General features: G+C 39.9%; 2 protein-coding genes across 5 annotated transcripts in view; both read left to right on the top strand.

Annotated features, from left to right (window-relative positions):
- The window catches only part of zcchc7 (zinc finger, CCHC domain containing 7), a 51286-nt gene extending 37171 nt beyond the window's left edge, over positions 1-14115 (top strand). For all 4 annotated transcript variants that reach the window (XM_042434193.1, XM_042434200.1, XM_042434204.1 and 1 more), the window contains 3 exons: positions 11965-12060; positions 12584-12701; positions 13240-14115. In XM_042434193.1, the coding sequence (XP_042290127.1) occupies positions 11965-12060; positions 12584-12701; positions 13240-13868 (843 nt within the window). In that variant the 3' untranslated portion in view covers positions 13869-14115. The remainder of the gene's footprint in view (positions 1-11964; positions 12061-12583; positions 12702-13239) is intronic.
- A 2898-nt stretch (positions 14116-17013) lies between these two features.
- pgm2 (phosphoglucomutase 2) lies at positions 17014-27605 on the top strand. Its single transcript, XM_042427593.1, has 13 exons — positions 17014-17227; positions 19339-19506; positions 20524-20715; positions 21355-21438; positions 21678-21871; positions 22084-22273; positions 22403-22500; positions 22708-22888; positions 23465-23558; positions 25148-25277; positions 25549-25741; positions 26267-26400; positions 26540-27605. The coding sequence occupies exons 1-13, from the start codon at positions 17168-17170 to the stop codon at positions 26640-26642; spliced, it is 1821 nt and encodes a 606-aa protein (XP_042283527.1). The 5' UTR covers positions 17014-17167; the 3' UTR covers positions 26643-27605.
- Positions 27606-27721: the final 116 nt, after the last annotated feature.

Here is a 27721-nt window from a genome sequence, read left to right as displayed (position 1 = left end):
TCTTGGCTCCTTACTTGTGTGTGTGTGTGTGTGTGTGTGTGCGTATGATTAAGTGTGTGTGTGTGTGCATCTGAGCGAGGGGGTGATATAGACCTCAGCCTAAGAGAAAAGAGCAGCTTGTTTGTCAATTAAAAGACGTGATAAAGCATGAAATGGGCTGCCAACGCCACGCGGGACGAGGGAGTGAGAGAGAGGGAAGAAGAGTGTGTGTTTGCATATATCTTGGCGTGCACTTTGTGTGTGTGTGTGTTGGGGCAGGTCTGTCACTCTCCTCTATGGAGATTAATTAGCAGGGGCTGTCTAATGAAAAGGCAGCATCGTTAGCGCTAGGGTAGCACGGCGGGAGAGACGGAGGGAGGAGGAGGAGGGAGCGGGACAGAGAAGTTCCAGGGGAGACGCAGGCAGAGAAAATGGGAGTTGAGTTTAATTGTTGCTCATGTCTTATCACGGGATGCTCTGTTTTACTGTAGAGTTTCACTTTCACAAAGGGAAAAGACGCTGACAAGTCTTTGGTCACGTCGCAAGATGATGAAACCACCATTTTGGTGTGTTTCTGTGTGTGTATGTGTGTGTGTGTGTATGTTTGTGTGTGATGGCGTGCTTTAACGGGTGGTGGATTGTGACCCAGGTCTAATTGAAGTATTTAAGCCATTTAAGCACTGGGAACAGAAGGTCGTTACAGATCCAAACTGGCATGGGGTTTAGGGGCCCGCACAGACACAAACACATTCTCTCACACACAAACACACTTACACACATGCATACACGGGGCTCCTTCTGTTTAAGACAGCCTCATTTTATTCATGATGCTGCTTATGACCCTGAACTCCCCAATGTGAGAAGGTGTGTGCGTGCGTGTGTGTGTGTGTGTGTGTGCGTGTGTGTGTGTGTGTGTGTGTGTGTGTGTGTGTGTGTGTGTGTGTGTGTGTGTGTGTGTGTGTGTGTTCGCTTTGGGAGATGTGACTCTGTCACCTTCCGCTGGGCTCAGCCAGGTGTGAAAAGGCATTCTGTCAGACCTCCCTGCTACTGGGTCCATTTATCCTTCATGTGTGTGCGTGTGTGTGCGTGTGTGTGCTGGGTCCGTTTATCTTCCGTGAGTGTATGTGTTGTCTGCCTGCACCTGGCCCTCAACTAACAAACTCCTCCAAACCACACAGTATAGACCACAAAGCCCTGGGGTATTTACTGAGAAAGTAAGATACTGACACACATGGACACACACACACACACACAAATATATATAGAGCAGTAAATGGAGTAAAAAGCTATCCACAACATTTTCAGCTTGTCTGTCTCAAATGAGGTTGAAGGCATTTTTACAACAGTAATATTTATATAAAAAGATTTGCTGTTTTGCTTTGAAGAACAGGTTTACTTCAGCGACTCTTTCTGTCTCTCTTTCTCTTTCACTCACCCACCTACGCCCACAGACACCCTGGTTTTACTTCTTTTTTTGCATACAGCTTGGGGTTGCTCCTTTTCCTACAGACCCCATCTGCCTCCCTCCCTCTGTCTTACTGAATTGTTGACCTTTCTTACAGAATACTGTACATACAAAATGTCATTGGAAAAAATAGTTAAATATCAATGGTAGGTGTAAATGTGTGATTTAAATTTTTTTTTATGTACATGTTCCAGCCAACCTCATCTTGAGACTTCTGTTTCTGTTAGTGTTTTCCTCCATTTCCCAGAATGCCTTTATAAAAAGCCCAAAAGAACAGGTGTGAGCCTCCTACCCTCAGTCTAAGATGGGTATATGGCTCAGTCGGTTTTGTTATCAGGGTTTGTCTATGATCACACCTGCACCCCGTACACAAATCACATGTCTAGGACTGCATTGCTTCATGCCCCCTTCTGTTTTGGATTGCTTTTCATTGTTGAATGCAAAATGGAGACTGCAGGGAGAGGCCATAGGTTTAAGTTGGACACCAGCGTTTTTTGTTTTTTTTTATCTTAATGATTTGCTGAAAATGTTTCTGTGCTCAAATGCTGTTGGAGCTGTTCTACAAATGTGAGAGGGATGTCATGTTGTCTGTACTCAGCCAATCAACCACAGGGATTCAAAAATATAACATATGCAAAATGGACCCAGAAACGTAGCGTAGAGCCGCAATTGATTTTTTTTTCATCATGGATTAATCTGTTGATAATTCTTTTCGATTAATCAAATAATCATTTTGTATAAAAATGTGAAAAATGCATCATATTCTTAACATGCAAGGTGATGTCTTCAGATTGGTTGTTTTGTCCAACAATCAATCAAAAGCCTGAAGATTAAGATTAAATTCACAATTATAAAAAGAAGAGAAAAGCAGCAAACCCTCACATTTGAGAAGCTGGAAGCAGAGCAGTGAACGATTGGCCTTTTTGCTGTACAAATGGCTCTAAATGATTCATCATTTTTCTAAAATTCAGTATTAATTTTCTGTCAATCGACGTACTGTTTTTGCACTATGCTGTGCACCTGTCTTTGAATTCAAAAGTGTTTTCAAGAGAAATATTTCACAAAGGATGAACAGGGAAAAAATAACTACTTTCATTATTACCAAACAGCCAACAACACAGGAAAAGAGAACAACTGAGAGAGAGAGAGAGAATACATGGTTTGAGCAGTAGCGGAGGAGAGAGAGAGAGAAAGAAATGGAAGACAGGAAAGAAGGAGTACGATGGAGGGGGGGAGACGGACGGATGGAGAACGATCAGGAAAGGCCACAGTGCAAGTTGAGTGACCTGCTGTCTGTACAAAGGCTGCTTTAATGCATGTAAAGATCATGCATAAATGCGTGCATGCATGCATGCAACACACACACACACACACACACACACAAGTCACAGTGACTTTTTTTCCACTCCTGTTAGTGTTGTCAGGACCCTGCGGTGCTGGGTTAAGACCAGAGCGCCACCCTCTGGCTGCTGCAGGAAGTTAGGGCTTTATTTCTTAAACCAGCTACAATATTTGAAGTGGGGAATTTTCCTTCTTTGAATTTATAAGACTCTGAACGTCCTAATCAAACTTTCTAAGTGCTGTTATTTCTGTCCCTTCTTTGTATATTTTTGTTAGCAGTGTGTGGTGTATCAGAGCAAGACGGGGCCACATCACATTAGATTCAACATGACTGACCTACATAGAGACAGACTATGTACGGAACAGAGACAGAGAGGGGAAGAGGTGTGTTGTTGTCAGAGATGCAGGAGAAACGGGAAAGAGAGAGAAAGTGAAACGAGGAGGGGTTGAGTGTATTAAGCAGGGTGAAAGGGAGCGAAGAGAGCGAGCAGAGAGAGTGAGTCTGAGTGCTGAGCAGCTGATTGGTACAGGTATATCTGTGTGTGAGCATTGATTGGCCTCTCTTTAGATAGTAGTGGTGACACCTGTATGTGTGTGTTTATTGATCGGTACCTCTGCCCACGGTGGTGTGTGTGTATCGAGCGGATTTTCTCCTCACGGTGGTATCAGTGTGTGTGTGTGTGTATCGATCTCTTCCCCAGGGACAGGTGTGTGTGTGTGTGTGTGCGTGTGTGTGCCTCTCGGGGTAATCATGAAAAAAACAGTCTGTGAACTTTTTGTTCGACACGGAAATGAAGCCGTTTTAACTCCCCTCCTTAAACTCCATTTGGAGTCCCTCTTTCTCACCTGACTGCCTTTTTTCTCTCTTTTCATTTAGTATGATTTACCTTTTTATACTTTTTTTTTGTCTCACTGTCTTTGTCTAGAAGCTCCTTCGCTTGATTCACACATGCCTTTGTTAGCCCAAGGTTAGGACACTTTGTCCCTTAAATCCTCTTATTTTCAGAAAAAAGAAAATACAATTACACTCCTATAGGAAAGAATAATAAAATGGCCCATTAACACAGTTGGCCATTTCAGGTTGACCGTGTGGAATTTAAGCACATAAATTAAAAATTAAAACATTTACTCTGTATAATTCAAAACGGCTCATTTCTTTTTCTTTCTCTGTATTTGGTTTAACAAGAATTAGTTGTTGCAAATATGACCTTTATTCTTGAAAATAGCTGTTAAATATCAAAATCAAACGTTCAGATATGTGTCCAAAATTTTGATTTTTTATTTTCGTTCAGTGTAGTCTTACCAACCTGAGATGATGATGATGATGATGATGATGATGATGAAATGAAATGAACTTGAAATCGTTTTAAAAGCTTGAAGACTAAATCCAGATCGAAATCCTTTGTCAGACATTAGATTGATTTTTACTGTTTTAAAGGAAGTGAGGTTACATAGAAACTTGCTGGACATGTTTACGGTTTAATTAAATTGTTTTTGTTACATTTGATCTTTATTAATCTTTAAAGATGGATTTTTTTTTTAGGACTTTTCATATTTGAAAACATAATGAAGTTATTTTTATATATAAAATGCTTTTGAATAATATAGGCTTTGAACAGTGGTTAGAAATTTTTACTGCTATTTTTAAAAACGACTGATTAAAGGAATATATAAAATAGGGCTGCTACTAAAGATTATTTTCATTATCAATTAAATTGTCAATTATTGTCTTGATTAATTGATTAGTTTTTTGGTCTATAAAATGTCAGAAAATGGTGAAAATGTCCATCACTGTTTCCCAAAGCGACGTCCTCAAATGTCTTGTTTTGTCCCAAACACAGTCCACAATCCAAAGACACTCAGTTTACTGTCATAGAGGACTAAAAAAAAATCACATTTGAGAATCAGAGAATTTGGAAATTTTACTGTAAAGAATGACTGATTATCAAAATAGGTAATTAGGTGACTAATTTAATAGTTTGCAACTAATCGAATAATCGTTGCAGTGTAGACAGCTTCTTCTCTATCTACCAACAGCTAGTGATCTGTGTATTTGCTAAAATTAAATAGTTATTGGTTGACTCAGTGGTTTGTCGAGGTCATCTTTGTGAGAGTGTCTGGTACATTGGGTTACTGGGTAATTGTTTCATTGCAGACTTGTATTCTTTGCATCACTGTAAATTATGATACGAGACCAGTTACATAAAAGTAGCTTTCAGTAAAGTCCTGGTGCTCTACACAGAACTGGCTTTACATTCAAAGGGAATATAATTGCATTGGATTTGAAATAAATTTGAAAATGTTTGTCCTCCCCATCATGTCAGGTTACAAAGCACGAAACGTAATCATCCTCTGGATCAGTTTGGAAGTCTTTTTTTCTCCTTTAGTTGCATCAGAAACGATTGGAGTGTGTTCGTTTTCTAAAGCTTTCACTGTGTTAAATACAAGTTAATAATAATGATGACTGAGTGCATCTTTTCCCTTTACCTCACCTAATCTCACTTCAGCAGTAGGAATGGGACCCTTCCAGCATGCTGTGTGGAGTTAGAGCGCCCTTCAGTGGTCAAACAGAGAACTGCACTCCGATCCAGCACATGGTTAAGAGAAGATCTTCTTGTTTCTACTTAATTATTGTAACTGTACATCTGCAGGATGGGTGTATAGTTTGTGTGCTGCTACTGTGCTCAAAACCAAATTTTATCTCTCTGTCCTCTTTCAGTAGTGTGATTTGATTATCAGGAAGCTCATGCATGTCCATACATTTTTAGCAGGTGCTGGGTAACAATTATCTGCCCAAAAATGACTAAAAATATCCACCTGCTGCTGCTTTGTCTCGTTCTCAGTTCTTCTTTTGTTCTACATGAACATCACAGTGTTTCAACCACAAATGTTCTTCCTCAGATAAAACCTGCTATGTCCAAGTAGAATAAAAGTAAGTAAAGAAAGTAAGTTTGAATGACATTATTGAACAGTCTTATTAATTATATGCATCAACGCGTATACTAACAACATTAAAAAAGCTAATACAAAAACAGCAAAAAGAAAGAAGGCTGCAGCTGGGAAAAAAAGGGTCACCAAAAGCCACATAAGATACACACAGAAATATGTGAATAGACAAGACAAGTGACAAGGAGTACGAGGTGAATAGGAAATTGTCGATTACTATATATATATATATATATATATATATATATATATAGACATTCAAAAATGAGCAAGTCTGTTATAAAAGTGTGGATGTTCTCATTAAAACAGTATAGTGTAACTGTAATAAACATTTGTGTTGAGAAACCATCAATACCTCACAAATTAGTTCAAATAGTAATGAACAATATTGCCCATAGGTCTTTTGCTCTTTCTGCTGAACTTGAAGTTACGGGTTTAAGTTTTGACCTTTATTCCACTTCTTGTCCTGTCCTTCCCTCTGTCTGGCTGACCTCTTTCTCTCGCTCCTCTTAGAAGAATGTGCTCAATTCAAAGAGTGCTCTGTAAAAAATCCTTTAAATCCACATCCATTCAGCAAGCGGTTTTTGCTGTCTCATCATTGTACGGTTCAGACTCCAGTCTTCCCACCTCTGCCGTGTCAAAAGGCTTCTCTATTCTCCCTCAGACTTAGACACTGACGGCACAGGGGGGGCAGGTGGAAGGTACATTTTTTAAAAGGAAATGGTTTTCATATGTCTCCAAAGTAGACAAGTAGCATCAGGGCACGGAAAGTAAAGACCTGCAGGTCATTTGGTTAGTTAATGAAGGAGAAGTGCAGTGCGGCAGTTTAAGACAGAGTTTAAGAGTTAATTGGTGTATGTACGCTTGTCTTATACACCAGTTAACAGCTTTATATCCAGCTCAAAAACACACTCAGATCAGTTCATTCTTTACTGTTTTGGGGAAATTTGGCCTGCAGCACAAAACAGACAGAATCCAAGACCAGAATCAAACAGAGGATATTGCGGAGACTGTATAAATTTTACCTACTCAGCCACAAGGACCTCCCAAAACAGACTAATCTTAACAGTAAACAGAGTACACAAGAAAAAACATCAGGTAGAAAAAAGGTTACTGAGTGTAGCAATGACAAAATGATTAATTAATAATATTAGTACAAACTTAAAACTGGCAAAACCAGTAAATAAAAATTAAAAATTCCACTGATTCTCATCAAAAGTTGCAGACAGATTGTGGCGTTCTGTCAGTCAGGAAGACGAGGACCCTGCAGTGGGTGTTTAGTCTTTGGTACAGGTGTTTTCACATACACTGCTGGATGTACATGCACAACCATAGGAATGGAAACACATGTCCACACACTCACTCATACACACAGGTGCTGTACGTTATCAGAGGTTTTGCAGGCTTCGCAGGTCTTTGTGCCTTTCCGCTTAGCTGGATGGTGTCGATTTTGTGCGTGTCTGCAAGTGTGTGTGTGTGTGTGTGTGTGTTTGTGTGCGATTGATTGGCTGAGATGTAGAATCAGGGTTTAACATCCTGACCAGGGCATAAGAGACTCAGCCCATCTATAGTATAGAAGGTCTGCCCCTTATGTCTACGTGTGTTGTCTCTGTCTAATTGTAGGGTATTAACTGTATTCCCATAAAACGCGCGAGAGAAAAGCCACTGATCTCAGCGGCGGGCGCTCAGAATAGATATTGAACAACTTGATTTGAATAGATTAGCTTGTATCCTCTGTTCCGCCTTCCACGGTGTGACCAGATTACCTCCAGTCGCTGCCCCAAAAGGGGGTTTTCTCCAGTAGTGGCAACCCGCCGCCGTTCACCCCCTGAATCACATTATCATTACATTCCAGGAGCATTTTCCCCTCTCTCTCTCTGTCCCTCCCTCTAAAGAGAAAATCAGGACTCCTGCTGATTGTCTTCAGACTGATTGACTGACTGACGGGACGAGATAGGACGAGCCTCTGGGAATTCAACTGTGTGTGAGCGTGAGTGCTATCAGGGTGCGAGGTTAAGGCTTCGGTCTGAGTCTTTGTGAACTGGCAGACACAAAGGGGGCAGAATCACATCTGGTTTTTTGGAGGACACCCCCCCATCCTCCTCCTCCTCCTCCTCCTCCTCCTCCTCTGTAGCTTTTCTAACCACACACATGAACACCTCCACCTTAAACAGTCTTCTAAGAACGTTTGATCCTTCATGAGTGAAAGTAAACATTATAATTAATTTCTTTACCATTCTGGAAATAGCGTTGGTTCAAATCCCCACATGTCGGTAAGACAATAAGAGGATTAATGATCTGCAGTTCATTTTTTTGCACTCTGTTTGAGAAGATGTTCACCTTATAGCCATTTCATCTCGCTAATTCATAACTGTCTAATTAACCCTCCATGTTAACCTAATATGTACATACTGGCATGTTGCACACACACACACTACAAGGGTCTGTTTGTTTTGGTATGAACCCAGTAGTCTTGTGTTGTGTTGCGAGGCTGTTTTCTATGATAAAGCATGCAGAGTTGGTCCCCTGTGGGTCCAGTAACATATGCAAACCTCTCCCCATCGCTGCAATAACATATGCAAAACAGCGCCGCTGGCCCTGGCCCCCTCGCTCCCACCACCCGTTACTGTTCAGATCCCATCCCCTCTTCTCTTACACACACACACACACACACACACAAGCCTGTTTGCTTCTCGGATTGTGTTTGATAACTGTGTGTGTGTGTGTTCCTTCAGATTGTAGTCTGTAACAGTCTGAGCTTTGTGTTGGCCGAAGGATTATCACGGCTTTGCCACCAGCAGCTAAGGCAAGGAGCAGAGGAGAGCGGGGCTTAGAGAGAGACAGAGTGTATGTGTTGGGACAACTGTGGGAAAACACTGTTTTGTGTGTGTGTGTGTGTGTGTGTGTGTGTGTGTGTGTGTGTGTGTGTGTGTGCCAGAGAGAGAGCGCTCATGTGTCTGTGTGTGCATGCATGAGAGGCCACGGATGGCTGGTTGTCTGTGTCCACACAGCGAAGCCCTTAGGACCTTCTCAAACACCGTCCTATACACACACACACACACACACACACACACACACACACACACACACACACATACACATACATACATACACACACATCCTAAACCAACAGTCCTCTTCCCAGCTCCAGTCCTCTTTTTGTCTGACTGGCAAAGTATCTCTAAACTGCTCCAGAAGCTCCTCATGTCACATCAGCAGGCGGTGGATCAGACTCAGATCTTTCCTGCTGTCTCTGCACTCGGAGGACTGTTACTTAAACACCAACTGCCTCACTGTCCTCTCATGATGGAGGTATCAAGCGAATTTATGAATGAACAGATTGGGGCCTTTCAGGAAAAGGGGAAAAAACTTCTACATAGTTATTTATCTAATTTCATCCAAAATGACATTAGGAAAAACACGGCATACATTTTCAGATCGTGAGCTAGACAGAGAAGTTCAAGTGGGAGCAAACTTGTTGAGACTTCTACTAGCTACTTTGTGTTAGTAAGTTTCAGTTTTGGACTTATTTTTGATGAGCACATTATTCAATGAAAGTATCTCTCCTTTCATTCTGCCACTCTGCTGATACTTTCTTTGTCTGAAGTCTTTGTCATGCACATGTGTTTGTAAAAAGCAAATTAGAAACCTGATTACTCGTATACATGGACAAGATATCTGTATTCTCTGGGAGAAAACTACCTGGGGAAACCATGTTTCTCTACTCCCCTCGTCTGATTTACGGTTTCACATTTACATGACATGAAGAAATCTCAGCCTGATTACTTAAAACCATGTAAGAATCCCAAGAATCCAGCAAGCACTGTCACTTCATGCAGCAATGGGCCTGATGTTCAGAGGCGTGAAAGTAGGAAGGATGTGAACAGTTTTTGTATGTACAACTGAGTACACCGTCACAAATTCCTTTGAGAAAGTGTGCACAGTTATCCACATTTGAATGTTTATTGCATCTCACCTCTCCTTATGATAGCAGAGTATTCCCCCCTCTATTGAGTGTGGCTGTTCCAAACAGCTGTAAAAACACTTTTGCCTTCAGACGTGCAAAGTCAAAGTTGTATAAAGTTGTTTGTTTTGAGCATTCCCCCTTTTATAAAACGTAATAAAACATTGTAAAGACATGGTACATCAGAGACAGTGACTACAAAGAAAACAACATAAGCATTACTGATATGCAAACCACAAGGTGCTCCTCAGCAATAGTACAGGTGATATTAAAAGTGAGGCCAAGTCAGTCATCACTGAAACAGACCCACTTTGTTACATTTATAAGTTTATTGAGCTGAGTTTATGCCATGAGATATTAACCTTGAAAACATCCTCTGAGAATCAGATGGAAGAGATGGAATCCGAACCAATCAGTACGCCATTTAGATGATTACATGACTTGTTATGTTTCAAAAATAAACTATTTAACTATTAAGTCAAGAGTTGTAAATACAAAATAATGCCTGACTCTGCAGCTACACAGCCTGCTTCTCTGCTCAGATTTAGCCAGAAACAGACAGTGCAGGAGAAATGTGACCTTTCCGGAACAGTCACCATATTTATCCAATTAGTGTTCGTGTTGATGTGTGACCTTAGCAAGTACCTGTTGAGTCTTTTCCTGCTACACTAAGTGAATCAGAATTAGTAGATTGGATTTGAATGACATTAAACAAAGAAACATGTGTCACGTTTAATGCTGAGCTGAAGCAAATTCCTCACACATGATGACTGGTGTCTCAAACTGTCTACAACTATGCAGAATTGACTTTCACTGCACAGCCAGACACTCTAGGACTGCTTTCCAAACCCCTGAGAGAGAAAGAAAAGAAAGAGACACCAAACTGATATGATCCCTCAGGCCCTCACTCTTTTAGCTATTTAGATTCCCGATAGGAGGCGCGAGATGGAAACGGAGCAGGAATGAGAGAGGGATGAAGGTTCATCCAGTTAATTAATATTGTATGAGGCAGACACCTCCTCACGCACACGCATGCAGACGCACATTCACGCCAGGTTTCAGACAACTATCACAGGTTGATGGAAGAATAGGAGGGGATTTCATTTCTTCTTCTTCTTTTTTTTTCTCTCTCCCGTGCTTTCATTCATTCTGTCTTATGTGCTGGATCAGAGTATGTTGAGATAACACGAGCCCAAGGTCAAGGAGGGAGAGACAGAGGGAGACCTACAGCCAATTTACATGAAAGATGAATGGGAAGAGGGGCAGGAAGGGTAGAGGTTGGGGGGCGGGGGGTGGCTTGAGACAGGGACTGTGATCTCCTTAGGGTGTGTGTGTGTGTGTGTGTGTGTGTGTGTGTGTGTGTGTGTGTGTGTGTGTGTGTGCGCGCGCACGCTTGCAAAAGGTCTGTGATCTCCTGGCCTTTGTGATGGAGATGGGCCCGGCCGGCCTGACCCGATAATGACGGGACGCTCTAATAGCATTCATCCTTTCTGCCGCAAAACTACTCAAGCGGAAAAGAGGGAGAGAGAGGGGGAAAAAAAACAAGTGTGAGGGGTAGATGTGGGGGATGGAGGGGTGTGTACGGAGGAGAGAGGGAACCAGGAGGAAGGGAGATGAGAAGAAAAGGAGGGGAGGTTAGCTAAGCTATGTTTAAGAAATGACGTGGGGCGCAAATCATTTGTAATCTCAGAATCGGGGGGGGAGAGAGGAAGGAGGGGGGCACCTTAGATGTGTGTGAAGGTGTGTGCAGTTGTGTGTGTTTCAGAGAATGGCATTAGGTGTGTGTGTGTGTGTGTGTGTGTGTGTGTGTGTGTGTGTAACATTAGCAGTAAATGCACTGTGCCTTTGTCTCCTCTCTCTCTCTTTATCAGTGTATATTTGCTGTGGGCACTGGAGCATGGAAGGCTTTCAGAACACTGGCCCATAGGGGACGGGACCCCGTGTCCCATACACACACACACACACACACACTAACACTAACACAAACACACGCACACACACGGTTACTTATCATACAGGGTCATTACAGGCCTCTAACTATAGCTCCAGTAATCACCAGTTTATATCAGCACCCATATTCACCGTACAATACACAGCAGCCCGTATCAATAGAGAGCATGGGAATGATGGGAGAGAAGTAGAAGATTAAACCACCACGTTTCATTGTATCCTGCAGGTTTAGACGGTCACATAGAGAAAGAGATTCTGAATTTTAACGTGTTTGGTTTTCTAGTAACAGTCTCTTTTAATTTTGTCTGTCTGTATTTAGACTAAGACAGGTCCTCCAGTGAAGCAGCGGGGAGAGGACCAGGGTCGAACCCCCGCCTACTGCTACAACTGCTCCAAGAAAGGTCACTTTGGCCATGTAAGTAGCTTTTATTTTTTAATTTTATTTTAATCTTTCCGGCCTCTGGACTAAAATAAAGTCCAGAATGATGGCAGAAAATATGAGCAGGAGCTGTTCAAAGTATGAAATAGATTAGAAGTTATTTTACTCATGCGCAAGTGAAAAGATTTCTTCTGTGGGTTGTTGGTAGAGTGCAGGACGAACTGTTGAATAAGTTCAGTTCTCACCACTGTTTGTACTCTAGAAGTTATTTATTTCTGCAGGAGATAAGAGAGCTTTTTGGAGGGAACAACATGTTTCACATCCAAATATTTGGTCTGATTTGAACCTTGAAATTGGTTAAATGATGAAGTTAGCTGCTTTGGTGTTGTTCAGAAAAGCATGAAACACTCAACAGAATTTGTGTCTGGAATGGCGAAAAATCCTCAACCTCTGTGTATGTGGTTAGTTTTTCTGTCCACATTTTCATCAATATGATGCCACGCATCATTGATATTTCTTGTGTTTTCATGTAAATTCTGTATATATGTATTTTCCTCAGGCGTGTACACGACACAGAATGTTTAATGGAACGTATCCCAGCACCCCATTCATCAACCATTATGACACCGTGGAGGACATCAACCGCAGACAACACAGGATAAAGATTAAGGTTAAAGGTAGGTCACACATGTTTGTCTTTTCATCATCACTTCTCTTTAAACTGTGGTCTTCTAGCAGTGTGGGTTCTAAAAGTCACTGAATTCAAAGTTTGATAAAGAACATGAGCTGGTTTTGGGGTCATGCTTTGGTACAATAGTAAAACAAAAGAATACATTTTCCTTTTGGTTATAGTCAAAAAGTTGACTCATGATCCATCATTTTTACTGTTAAGATGAATTAATTCAAACATACGTACGGTCAATAAGTAATCTAAATAAAACATCAAGAACATAAGGCAATATGTCAGGATTGCACCAATTTAATTATACTACAGCAAAGCTTAGACACACTGAGTGTGTAAGCTTAAATCCTGTGTTCTTTACGACTGAATATGGTTTTATGAGTCAGCATCTTTGATGTTGCAATTTGCAGGGTTGTAACATTTCCTGACTTGGGTTGAATATTGACCTCTGGCTCACAGTGCCATAGCAATATCCTGCATGAGAGACAAAAGACAAAATAAATCATTAAAGTATTTGCTTCTGTTTTCCCCAGACCTGAAGAAAAATGGCTTTCTCCCTGCCAGCTCTCAGGCCCCTCTCACTCCAGGACCGCCGAAGAAGAAACAGAAAACCAGCCATCACAAAAACAACCACCAACCTAACCATACACCTCATCAAACCCCCAACAACTACAAACCCAGCCCCAGCCACATCTTTTTTACTGACCACAATGACTTTACTGCTGTGAAATCTAAAACAAATGAGCACAACAAGTACAAACAGCAGGAAAGCACGGGTGCAGGGAAACCGTGGAAACCCAAGAGACCGGTTCCGACCTCGAGAGACCAGCTCCCAAAAGCTAAACTAATTTTGGATGAAGCGGATGACTTTCCCAGAGGGGGAGGCAGAGGAGAGAACACAGAGAAGAAGAATAAGAGAAGGAGGATGAAGAAATCGAAGAAAGTTCCTCCAGAGGGACACGGAGATAGCAGACCAGACGGTCTGTGCTGGACTGTAACTGGGGCGATGCAGGGGTCGGGGTCAAAGAAACCAGAAGGAGAAAACAGAAAGAAGAGGAAAGCTGCTGCCCGCATGTTGGCTAGCAAAAAAAAACGTGCTGCACCGATGTACCCAACTGATGAGAACCTGTTTATTATAAAACAAAGGAAACGCAACAGATAGCATCAGTTTGTGTGACGTGTGGGTGTCAGGGGCTGTCAGGGCTGCAAACTTTATGACCAGAGTATTTTTGTGTTCACGACAGGGACGTGTTAAACATGTTGTCGTCTCAGGACGTTCATATTGTTTCATACGGTAAAGCTGATCCATATTCACACAGAGGCATCTCTTCATGACATCTTCACAGGTTTCCCTTGATATATTTTGAGTGACAGGTGAAGTAACAGTTCATATAGTCAGGTTAGTTTTATTATTTTTAAGACTATTCAGTAATTTCCACAGTGCTAAACGATCTCATTTAAACAACAAGATGACTCGCGTTGCTACTGAGCTTAAAGAAACTGTTTTCTTACTATAACCTACAATGTTTACAGTTAATTATTTAAAAAGCAGTGGATGAAATAAGCTTATAATTGTCATTTATCATTTATAATTTATCTCCTCACATTAGTCACTACAGACCCGGCTCTTTGAAGTACAGTAGGAGAATCTCCTAGTGCCTGAACACATTTTAAAGTTGTTGCTGCTGTTTGCTGTTGGAACCAAAGAGGAGTGCGTTTTAAAAAAAATACTTGGAATATGATCATTTTTTTCCATTTAGAACTGCAACACTTACTAATTTAAATTTAATTTAAATATGTGAATATACTGTAAATACCTCCATTATACATGCTTGATGCAAATCTGAAGGTTCTTGTGTGTCCAGACAGCATGCAGCCCTGACAGTAATGTTTTAACCATCCACTAAACTCAGCTGTACATAGTCTGATAACCTTGACAACATGAATACAAGTTACCTGAAGTCTCCCCCGAGGAAAATAAAACTTGAATCTGCTCCGTCTCACTTGTTATTAGTTCTGTGATTCAGGAAGAGAAATCAGTGGCATCAGTTTGTGTGCTTTATCTTAAAATCGTTTGCATTTGTATCCTGGATAACTTTTAACATTTCAACAAGAAATTTACATTGCTTTCTGTGTTGTATAATTTATGCAGATGGTACATTAAAATCATTTGGTTCCACTCACTAAATGTCCTTTTTTCCACCTGATGAGAAACCTGTATGGTTGTAAGCAACGTGAATATTAGTCATCTTTCAAGTGCATCATCTGTAGGCTCCAGGAATATTTTGCAGCGTTATTGATATTCATTGCTGTCTTTTATTACTCAAGGTGAGAGAGAAGATGAAGTAATGCTCCCACGAGTGAGCTGTCTTGCTGATTAGTTACTTCATAAATGTGACCTGAAAAAAATGAAGAACACAGTTGATCCAACGTGTTGATGTTGTTGTGCTGATGAATGCCATTATTATTTTTAAAAAAACTCAGAGGCCACCTAATCTTGTTAGGAAACTAAGTCAGTTTTCCTTCCACTGTCCAGGAACACTGGTGTTACAGGTTAAAGTTCAGTGTGTAAAGGACTAATCACAGCATGGGACTGTCTCTGGTTTACTAGGGTACACCTCATGTTTGTTCATCTGTGGGCACAAACATACAGCAGTAGGCCACAAATAATTTTGAAAACACATGCATTGAATATGTAAAATTTAAAATACAGTTAACTGCATGTTGGCCTAAATGCTCTGTGACATAATTATCCCAATATGGTCATTTCATTGGGTTGGGGGAGAAAGAATTTTTCATTTTACTAAAGTATAAGAAGCAATACAAGTGTGGAAATGCTCCTTCACAAGTAGAAGCCCTGCATTCACAGCTTTAAATACAGCAAGTTAAGTAAGTTAAAGTACAAAAGTATTATCAGCGCCATTTACATAAAGTTTTGAGAGAAAACAATCATTATGCAGAATGGGCCCTTTCAGAGTGGATTATTTGGATGCATTAATGTTCAGCTTCTGCATGCTGTAGCTGGCAGTGTGTTTTTAATGTACATGTAAAGTACATGTTGAGTAGTTTAAACAGTGGTGGAAGAAGTATTCAGATCTGTTACTTAAGTAAAATTACCAATACAACAATGTGAAAATACTCAATAACAAGTAAAAGTCCTGCATGAAAATTCCCACGTAAGTAAAAGTGCTTAAATATTAGGTGCAACATGTAAAGTATTACAGTAAAAGTAGTGGTTTGGTCCCTCTGGCTGATATATTATTATATATGACATCATTAGATTATTAATACTGAAGCATCAGTGTGTAAACAGCATGTTACTGTTGTAGCTGCTGGAGTTGGAGCTAGTTTCAACTACCTTATATACAGTTAGCTAGTTTCGTCCAGTGGTTCCCAGCCGAGGGGTCGAGCCCCTCCAAAGGGTCACCAGATAAATCAGCTTTTGAACTTTTTCTCTAATCTTTGATTTTTGGTGAAATATTGGATCATTTGAACATTTTCATCGAAATGAAACCTTGAGAAGTTTAGAGGGAAAAATCACTATTTGGTGGAGCTGTTAACAACTCATAGACATCTGAAATGTGACCCCGACTGCTCACTACTTCTTGTAAGGCGTCAAAAGCCAAAAAGGTTGGAAACCACTGGATTCATCTTCTAACATTGTTAAAGATTTTGTATTTTAAAAGCTTGTTATATTATTCATTGTGTCAAATCTTCATCTGAAAAGTAACTAAAGCTGTAGTGGAGTGGAAGTATAAAGAAGCAAAAAATGTAAATACTCGAGTAAAGTGCAAACCTCAAGATTGTACTCAAGTACAGTATTTGTAAATGTACATAGTTACTTTCCACCACTGAGTTTAAATTATGAAAAGCGTCATATTTTATAGACATAATTTTGTATGAAAAATCTTTGCATATCTTAATCTGCAAAGTGGCTACAGCTGTCAAATAAATGTACAGTTGTAGCATGTTTTTTTTTAAGTATAATATTTCAGAAGTATGCAGTATCTTAAAATTGAAAATCGAGAGAGAGAGAGAGGTTGAAGTACATCAAAAATATGTAAATGTACAACTTTTCATCACTACGTGTAAGGTGATCTTGCACGTAGGCTATCTACCGCTAGCACCATAGTAAAAATCATCCGCAAACTTGCTGTTACTTACTTTTGTCACTTTTCGAAGAACAATAAAAGATTTCCACTATTTCTCAGTCGCTTTCTCTACTTGTAGAAACCGTCAGTGAAGCCCCCAAGATTAGTTATTACCACATTTGCGGCGACCCCTGAAGGCAACAGATGAGAAACACGTGACGCATTACGTTGCCCCGCCCCACGTCATTGACAGCCAAACGTTCACATCCACAGCTCCGTGTTCCGTTTTATGTAGGAAACGGCTTTCAGGGTGAGTGTATTCACCTCGTGTGACCAGAGACAAGGAACTGGACTCGGGATAAGAAGAGAAATGGAAACCGGTGACACCAAGCTGGACCAGGCTGTCAAGCAGTGGCTGCAGTATGACAAGGTAAGTTGACAGATAGCGAGCTAGCTTCATGTGCGGCAGTTAGATAAATGCAGGAAATATTACCTGACGTTATAGAAAATAGTCTTTATCAATCCGTGACCACTAGTGGTTATTAAAATACAATCTAAGTGTTTATAACAATAGGACTTAGCTACAGCAGTTAAAACACCCCTAACTGTCACTGCTAATGGCATTTGAGGTAAATGATCATTGTATTTTCCATATTTCCATAAAATCCAGAAAACCTCAATTTCAAGATCATTTCAAAAACGTTTCCTGTAAAGAGACAATGTTCAATTAAAGGGTGTGTTCATAATTTTAAATAAGTGCCTAAATGAACTTTCATTTTTATAATTATTCCTCCTGTTCATACTGACCATTAGAAGATCCCTTCATAATGCACTTACAATGTAAGTGATGGAGGCCAAAATCCACAAGCCTCCTTCTGTGCAAGAATGTATTTAAAAGTTTATCTGAAGCTAATATGAAGCTTCAGTAGTCCAAATTAGTCAAATCAAGTAGATATCTTTCAACGTTACAATCTTTTATACTATACTATACTTCCACCACAGCTCAACAGGGAAACACTGTCCGAGGAAACACAATTTTCAAGGGAAATTGAAATTGCTAAAAAGACTGTAAATGGGGCAGATATCCACTTGATATGACTAACTCAGACTGCTGAACCATTATATAAGCTACAGATAAACTTTTAAATGCATTTTTGCAGAAAATGACTGTGGACACACTGTGGATTTTGTCCCCCTTCACTTACATTGAAAGCACATTTGAAGGGGATCTTTTAATAGCTAGTATGAACAGGAGGAATGATTACAGCGAGGAAAACCTCTTTCAGAGTTCATATGAGTACCTGACTGTTGTTTTAAGACAGAGTCTGTTATTCAGAGCACAGCAGGTCAACTTGACATGCACAAATGTGGAATTTGTCCACAGGCAAGAAAACATGTCAACTTACACAAAGAACAAAAGTTTTCAATAATAAATGAGAAATGAATAAATATTTGCTTGACTTTAAATGTAGCAGTTCTTTCAAGAAAGGTGCTATTTTGCTATTTTCGCTACAAAATAACAGTTATTTCCAGGAAACTGTGCTGCAAATGCATTAAACAAATATGAAAGCTTTGTGTGCCACATTTCCTTTCACTTTCTGCTGTCCTCATCAAAAGCACAATATACTTCCACCATACAGACAGATAAACTGATGATCAGTAATTTCACAGAGAAAAGGCTCGGTCACACGACGCTAAAGTGCACAGACACACATGTGTAAGAAGACTGTGTCTGGCCATCTAACCAACACAAACAGAGTCATTCATGGCCTTAAAGAGACATGGGATGCCACCAATCAGGTCACGTTGGAAAAAGGGCCTAGATTCATTAGTCTTAAGATAATTGTGTTAGGGAGGCTTCCTCGGTGACCCTGAGTGGCCCATTTCATCATGAAGTGTCATATGGAGCCACTTACTGTATTTTATGAATGCTATTTGTAACCAAACTGATTCTTTTGTGATGTTTTTGCTTCATTTAGAAAATTGACTCTTCATGTATTCACAACAAAATACAACTATAGTTGATAAGGATACCAGTGTTGAAACTGTACAGAAAGTAATTTGCATCAAAGTCAGAAGAACAAGTATTATCTGTAAACTTTTCCTCTACACTGTGCATAATCTGAATAAGAGCAGAAAAAATTAATTGATTAATCATTAATTTTGTCATTATTTTTAAGTAAAACTGCGAAAAATTCACTACTTTTTTTTTTTTTAACATTTTATAGATTTAAGATTAACTGAATCATCGGTAAAAAATAATTAAGTTAATTGCAGCCTAAATCTGAATCTGAAGCCACAAACAATAATTACTGAAATTTATTGAACACTTATATCATACAAGACAAAAACAAACCAAATGGAACAGAACTGAGAACTTAAAAGCAACAAAATAAAATAGCTTTTTAAAAGACATATTAGAAATTATGTTTCTGAATAATCTCTAAGGAAAAATCTATGAACTCTACATTACAGTAAACATCGTTAGATTTATTTGTGTGTATTACAAAATGCATATGTGGGTGTGTGTTTCCTCCCTAGAACCCAAAGACAGTGTCCATGGTGCAGGATCTGGTGAAGGACGGAGCAGTGGAGGCTCTGAAGAAAAGTTTCTCTTCCAGGATGGAGTTTGGTACAGCAGGTCTGAGGGCAGCCATGGGCCCCGGCATATCCTGTATGAATGACCTCACTATCATCCAGACCACACAGGTTGGTTAATAGATAAACTACTAAAAACACAAGTGTTATATATTGGGTCACATGTAAAGCCAGACATACACATTATCTTGTTCTCTTCTGTTTGAAGCAGTCAAGACACTCCAGTCTCTCGTGGTTGACTGCATAGCTTACATGCCGTCACCTTGTTACCATCATTGTAGGATCTCAATGTAGCCACTTTTCTCACTGGCTTCCTGTTGTTGTTAAAGGGAAACTTCAGTGTTTTTCAGCCTGGACCCTATTTTCCCATCTTTTTGTGTATTAGTGACTAATGGGGACAACACTTATTTAAAATTGGTCCAGTATTGAGCGAAAGCACTTCAGCTGCCATCTGTGCAAGGGGCTGCAATGTAATCCTTTGGGGCAATAGTGCCCCATCAATGTACATCCAAAGTGCTTGTTTTTATTTTTTATCAGCTGAATATTCATCCATGACAGAGTTGGAGAGAGGAGTGCCAGGAGGAGCTTGTTGTGTTGGAGTAGAGAAAGTGTAGCTTAGTGTTATCTAAAAGATTTTCAAAGTCATGGCTGAATATTTAGCTGATTTCGACAACTCAAATCTCGCAAGATTTCAGAATGAGACTCCTCCTTGAGTGAGACTTCGTTAGACACAATAACAAACGGACGAGATCAAGTGAAAGGTTAAGAAAAACATTTTATTTTTCTGTATGGTCCTTTCCATAATGTTGTCAGATACTTATAATAACAATCTGATCCTGTCAGTGGCAAAAACAAGCACTTTTAGTGCACAGTCATTGATGGGGAGCTATTGCCCGTCAGATTACATCACAGCCTGTTTTGCGGCTGCTGGTTACAGCGCTCTCACTCAATACTGGACCAGTTTCAAAAATTGTTGTCCCCATTAGTCACTTAGACACAAAAAGATGGGGAAATAGGGTACTATTTTATACCAAACTTTCCCTTTAAGTATCTTTCACAGCATTTTAACCACCTCCTTTTCTCTGAACTCATTCCCCCACTTCACTCTCATCATTCCCTCCATTACAGGGTTTCTGTCACTACCTGGAGGAGAGTTTTGAGACCCTTAAGGAACGAGGGGTGGTAATTGGGTATGACGCTCGGGCCCACCCTCCCAGCGGGGGCAGCAGCAAGAGATTCGCCAGCCTGGCTGCAGCCGTATTCATCAGCCGAGGAGTGCCTGTCCACCTCTTCTCTGACATCACGCCCACACCCTTTGTGGTAACCACTTGAACTTCTGTTATTTCCTCATTTGTTTTTGTTTTTTTGGGACATTGCAACAGTTAAACTTACAAGGCCTTAAAATGGAAGTTTTATTTAATTGCTTATGATTACACTTTAAACATGCTTAACATTACATTTGGAGGGCCAATTCTTGAAATAAGTCAGTATGTGTGCTGTCATGTCAGCTGGTGGAGCAGGTGACAGTGGGACAGAAGCTACAGGGCAAATTCCATTCAAAAAGCACACTTGCCCCTAGTATACTACATGTTGCATAATACACATATGATTGACTGGGTGGTACTTGGTTCAGGACCTTTGAAGGGGGGACCACTCATCTGACCTTGTGTCTATACTGCACATGAATACACCAGTCAAAGATTTAATCTTTATGCCAGGATCATTAGAGTTCATGTCGCAAACACCTGTTCACCTTTAAAATTTCGTATGGCTTTACTTTGCCCTGTGACAATCACATTTTTTAAGAGTAACTTATTTTTTGTCCACAGCCACAAACTACAAGGCTCATCAGTTTTGATGTTATATCAACTTGTGTATTTGTTTTATTTTCTGTATGCTCTCAATATATTTTATAGGTAGTATGCTATGATCTTTGAGTGTGTATCCTTCTTCCTGCAGCCTTTCACAGTTTCCCACCTTGGTCTGTGTGCTGGTATCATGGTGACTGCCTCTCACAACCCCAAACAGGACAATGGGTACAAGGTAACACATTTTACTACTACTTATCATTTTCCTTCTTTTTTGGCAAAATATTCCAGACTCTAGCCCTGATTCTTGTCTGAAGGTTTTTAAAAATTAAACTAATAGTGCTCCACAGCCTGATCTGACTGACAGGTTATATGTTTGCTTTGACCTTCTCTATAAACTTTGAGTTGATTTGCTTGTTTGATTCATTAGATCTTGTTCAGAGTCTTTCTTTTTTTGCTCTGTCTCTGTCTCAGGTGTACTGGGAGAACGGTGCCCAGATTGTGTCCCCTCATGACAAAGGTATCGCCAAGGCCATAGAGGAGAACCTGGAGCCTTGGCCTGAGTCCTGGAACACAGAGGAGGCCCTGAAGAGCCCCTTGCTCAAAGACCCGTATCAGGACATCCACACACAATACTTCAAAGCCATCCAGAAACACTGTCATCACAGGTGCTCCACAGATTAATGACCTGCTGAGCAGCATGCACCATTTGAAATGCCTGAGGGCTGAGTAAAGCATGCTGTAAAACTAGATTAAAAAAACTGTGTTCTGTAATGTAGCTTTAGGCCATACAAGGACATACATGCAACACTACAGAGTTTAAATGTAGATAGAAAGATAAACAGAAACAATGTTTTGACCCGGGCTTCATTCTCCACAGGGAGATAAACAAGAGTTCAGAGGTGAAAATCGTGCATACATCTGTGCATGGTGTTGGCCACGCATTTGTCCAGTCAGCTTTCAAGGCCTTTGACCTTCACCCTCCTCTTGCTGTAGAGGAGCAGAAAGATCCAGACCCTGAATTCCCCACCGTTAAATATCCCAATCCTGAGGAGGGAGAGGGAGTCCTGGTACGCACTGAACATACACACAAACATGCAGCCAGTCTACAATAGATGCCGTGTGATTGTTGAAGGTATTGTGTGTGTGTGTGTGTGTGTGTGTGTGTGTGTGTGTGTGTGTGTGTGTGTGTGTTGCAGACACTGTCGTTTGCCCTTGCAGAGAGGGAGGGGGCCACTGCGGTGTTGGCGAACGACCCAGATGCTGATCGACTGGCCATCGCTGAGAAACAGGAGAGGTGTGGGTTTTTTTTTTTTGTGCACCACAGTGAAAGAATTTCACCCTCATTTGCAAAGGAATTTTCATGAGTTGTTCTTGGAAACGTGAGATTGCTTTAAACATCACAGAGTGGTGATTTATAATCATGTTAAATAGCATTCTGGTTATATTTGTTTGTGCACTCAAACTTCCATAACCTCTGTCTATTTCTCTTTCTCTCTGTCAGTGGACAGTGGCGAGTGTTCAGTGGTAATGAGCTGGGAGCGTTGCTGGGCTGGTGGATGTTACGCTGCTGGAAACAGCAGAACTATGACGCTGCTGCTGTGAAAAACCTCTACATGCTGTCAAGCACCGTCTCTTCCAAGATACTGCGCGCCATTGCCCTCAAGGAAGGCTTCCACTTTGAGGTAACACGATCAAGTTGAAGACTGTAGTTTGTTACAAAAGTGAAGCTTGGGTGCAGCAAGGCATAAAACACAAAACATACTAAATAGACAAATATTAAAACTCAAATGCACGGGTTACCTGGGTAGCCAAATGGTAAAGACGCTTACTACATAACCGCAACATCACACCACATTACACATAACCACCATTAGGTTGGATGCATGTCGTATCACCCTCTCTACCCAAGTTTTCTCTCTCGACACTCTTGACTGTCAAATAAAAGCAAAATTTAAAAGAAAATCCTTAAAACTCAAATGTACAGTGTTACCTGCATAAAAAAATGTAATTACTGATTTTTCAGCCAAAAATACTTTAATGTTCTTTTGTTCTTTTACTGAAGAGGCAGAGCTTAACTGATCTGCTGAAAGAAGATATGAGGTTCTCTTGCAAAGATGGTTCATAAAATACTTCCAATTATACTAATTTTAAGAGAGCAGGGAATAATGTGGCCGATGGTGATACGATTAAATGCACACTTATTTGTACTGTTGCTTCAACATTTTTTATCTTAATTCTTTTACCTTATGTTTGTATAGGAAACACTGACAGGGTTCAAGTGGATGGGGAACAGAGCCAGAGACCTGTTGGACCAGGGCAAGACTGTTCTGTTTGCGTTTGAGGAGGCCATAGGTATACATACACACACACAAACACAAACACATGAGTTTATGTTGTCCATGTGTAGGATCATAGTGAAGCTGTTCTGAGGAAGTTAATTCGATCTGTATTCATGTGATGTAAATTTATCTGTGATCAGGTGACGTAAAGGAAAACTTACTATTTGAGTGTTAACAAATTTCTTTTGCCAGCTCACAAGATCTAAACTGAGCTGATAGCCATTAAGAAATCTTGCTTGATGTGGGTCAACAGGCTGAGAAGAGTCGGCATGGTAGTAAATTCTGGGTTTGCTCTAGGCTTATATGAAAAAGTCATAGTATTAAAGTTTTCTTGTTATGATATTATTGGGACAACCAATTAAATAAGATAGCAAATCTTCAAGCTGCACAAAAAATATATTGTATAAAAAACTTTACATACAACATTTTGTTTTTAATAAAACCATTTTGTTTAAATACATTTTTTAATTAGAATATGTACTGTAGAATAGTAAAATGTCTTTATAGAAAATATGCAGTTTCTTCTGTAGTCTCTCTTAATATCTCTGCCAACAAAACATAAAACATGCTTTATCCCCACTAGATCATAGTTCATTATTGCGAGAATGAGTGTAATCAACACTAAAATTATTGCTTTTTTATCAAAAGATTGAGATGAATTTGTTGAGGTTTCTTTTTGTTTGTTTTTTTATTTTTTGACACACCCAGAGGTAGAGACATAAGGTACATAGAAAGAGACAAAGAACATATCCCATAATGTGCACATTCAAATGGAGGAAACATGACAAAAACTAGACAACACAACAAAACAAACAAAAAACAAAACAAAAATAGTAATGCATTTATAATAATACAAATAAAACTCAGTTTGTTTTTTATTTATTATTTTTCCTGTCCCTATAAACTCATCATTGAAACTATCCTAACAGTACATCACATAATACTTGACACTGCACCACCTCCATATCTGAGCTTACATGTAGTTTTTTTTCATACTCAGTAATTTACAATCTCACTGCCAACAGAATAACTGGGATGGTTGAAACAACTGTCTCTGTTCTTCAAACACTCCACTGTATCTTCAAACAGTAGCATTACCTGTATAGAATGAATCACACAAGGAGTCATGGATCCAGTCAATGTAACCAGTGTAACCAGTATAACCTTTTGTAGAACAATCTTTTCTCCAGAGCTAAAGGCAGCTCTGTTCAACTTCTTCAGAAACTACTTCTTTGTAGCCTCCTTCATCAGATTGATAATACATGTAGCAGAAGCGTGTTTACACTGTTTTCTAACCACGTTGTACGTTGTTGGTCAACTGAGGACCTTGGTCTTGGTTGTTTGAAGTTTTTGAGCTGTGCCTGCAGTCAAACACCATGCAGGGTTAAAGGTCGTCTGGGGTTATGACAGATGTTCAGTCTAACACACACATACAACATCACATAGTTCAGAGCATTCCCATATAACATGATTATGATGCTGTAATTGGAATGGCATGCCTTTGCGCACACTCTTGTCAAGAGAGGCAAGTGACTTGAGCAGCTGGAGGTTTAAACATACCAAGCATAAGTGTGTGTGTGTGTGTGTGTGTTTATGTTGCAGGGTATATGTGTAGTCCCTCTGTATTGGACAAGGACGGGGTGAGCGCTGCAGCCATAGCAGGAGAGATGATTTCTTATCTGGCCACTAAAAAAACAAGCCTTTCTCAGCAACTCACTACCATCTTTGAAGAGTAAGACACACACACACACACCTGCATATAAATCACTGTACTCATCTGCCTTTGAATCTCACATCAACAGTATTAATTATTCTAATTTGAACAGAAATTCATACATTTTGGTCATAATTAAGTTCTCATTTAACACTTTTCCATTGTTCTACATTAAATTTGACTTTTATTAAAACTGTTATTCTATTAAATTATGTGTCACATTTTTCAGATGATCAAGAGCTAATTTTGGATGTAGAGTGTTCATCTCTCTCTACTCCTCCATTCTCAGGTATGGCTACCACATCAGTAAGAACTCTTACTTCATCTGCCATGACCAGGATGTGATCCGCAGTCTCTTTGAGCGCCTGCGTAACTACAGTGGTGAGAAGGACTCATACCCAACCAAATGTGGGCGATTCTCCATCTCTGCTGTACGAGATTTGACCACCGGCTACGACAGCAACCAACCTGATAAAAAGGCTGTAAGGACACACAGACTTAAGTGTTTTGTGGGCTCTCTTTGCCTTCATTAGACAGTTGATAGTGAAGATAGAGATAGGAAACAGGAAGAAAGAGAAGGTATGACTACAGCTGAAGTCCCTGGACCTACTCATGCTGGGACCTGAAATTATGAAATTATACTTAAACGTAATTATACATATAAGAAATTGTAAATATTTTGGATTTAATAGTAAGTTGTAGAATTGTTAAATAACTTTTCATAGACCACTTTCATAACTGAACTTCTACTCTGACTGTTTTGGGGTTATTTAATTGCATTGAGACTATGTACGGAGACATGCAATTAAACTTCCATTTCCAGCTTACTTCAGTAGTGTTAAAAATATAAAAAAATTAATTAGACATAAAACCCACTTTTTTTGTATCGTATGCAAACATGTGTGTGTTAATTTTTTGTCAAATCATTTTTTGTCTTAACAAAAGTTCCTCTTATATTTTGTTGTAATTCTTTCTGTCCATCCATTGCTCTCTCCTCTTGTCCGCAGGTTCTTCCCACCTCCAGTTCCAGTCAGATGATCACGTTTAGCTTCTCTAACGGGGGCGTGGCCACTATGAGGACCAGCGGCACCGAGCCAAAAATCAAATACTACACTGAACTCTGTGCTGCCCCTGGTAACAGGTACGTCACCACTGAGATCAGGCCAGCTTCCCGCACTGACAACTGTCTTAACTTTAAAAGGAAACCCCAGTTATTTTAACATTGTTACTTCATTATGTCTTTTTGTTTTCTTCTCTGACACTCTCTGGCTCTGTAACAGTGATGTGACGCACCTGAAGAAGGAACTGGATGACTTGGTCGATGCCATCATTGAAAACTTCTTTGAGCCAAAGAAGAATAAGCTGCAGCGGAAGCCGGAGTAGAACTGATCATACAATCACAAACAGGACCAGTTGTGACTTATATCTCTGACCAACATTTCATATAATGTCTTAATTACATCATAAGGGATTCTGCATTTAACTCAGGCTTCTCTTTGGTTTACAATGACTTTTCTTAATACTTTAGCGAATTCCAGTCTTTATTTTGATAATCTGCAGGTTTTATTGAAACATTTAACCTCTACTCTGAGTTAGTTAAACCATCTGTTTGGGAGCTTTAATTTTGGGTCCAGTGCCAGTTTAACATCCAGCAGTCACAACACATCACATCTTCATGTTTTGGATTCAGTTTATCTCAATGCTGGAGATCTTAACACCACAACAGTGAAATGTTCACCACTCTGCCGCCATAGTCATTCCTGCTTCCTTAGAATAGCGATAGACACACAGATTGCTGTATCTGTATTTAACAGTTATGCATTTCTCACTAACTGTGCTTCAGCATCAGCTGCAAGGCTGCTAATATGAAGAGCTGAGAGAGTATGAAGAGTACATGAAAACTGATACTGTAACTTTAAACTAATGTATGTTGTAGACTCCTGTTAAACTTTGAATATGCAATATCTCAGTTAATAGTGAGGTATAACACTGAAAGTGACAGTAGAATTCCATAGAAGTTTAATTTAATACCTGATGTGAAAAAGCTGTAATTTTGGAGTTTGTAAAAAGACCAAGCCTACAAGCTCACAGCACCACCAAGTGGAGAAATTGTACAAAAATCTTTCAAATGCACCCATTGCTCATTCTTTGAAATGAATAGTTAAAACTTAAAGGGACTCTTCACACCATTGTGTAATATACAACTAAGACCCGTTATTTAAGTGATCATGAATGCCAGTTCCAGAAATGGGTAACTAGCACCTACCATTTCCTGATGTGCCTCTTTCTCAAAGATACTGTGCTGCAAATATACATTTCCTCAATAAATGACGGTTTCTAACAGTGCAAGTGGAGACAAATGTATGGGGATAAAGCGGGAACACACACACACACACACACACACACATATACATACACATATATGTATACCGTATAGACACTACGTGCGTAGACGTCGTCTC

The sequence above is a fragment of the Thunnus maccoyii genome, chromosome 2, assembly GCF_910596095.1.
Source record: "Thunnus maccoyii chromosome 2, fThuMac1.1, whole genome shotgun sequence".
NCBI lineage: Eukaryota > Metazoa > Chordata > Actinopteri > Scombriformes > Scombridae > Thunnus > Thunnus maccoyii.
Note: the sequence above shows the minus strand (reverse complement) of the source record. Positions and strands in the feature narration are given on the sequence as shown.

Bases quoted from the DNA above. Each gene is read 5' to 3' on its own strand.
- pgm2 (XM_042427593.1), top strand. From the start codon at position 17,168: ATGGAAACCGGTGACACCAAGCTGGACCAGGCTGTCAAGCAGTGGCTG. The intron at 25,278-25,548 runs GTAAGACACACA...CTCCATTCTCAG, and splicing joins CTCACTACCATCTTTGAAGA to GTATGGCTACCACATCAGTA. The intron at 25,742-26,266 runs GTAAGGACACAC...TCTTGTCCGCAG, and splicing joins ACCAACCTGATAAAAAGGCT to GTTCTTCCCACCTCCAGTTC.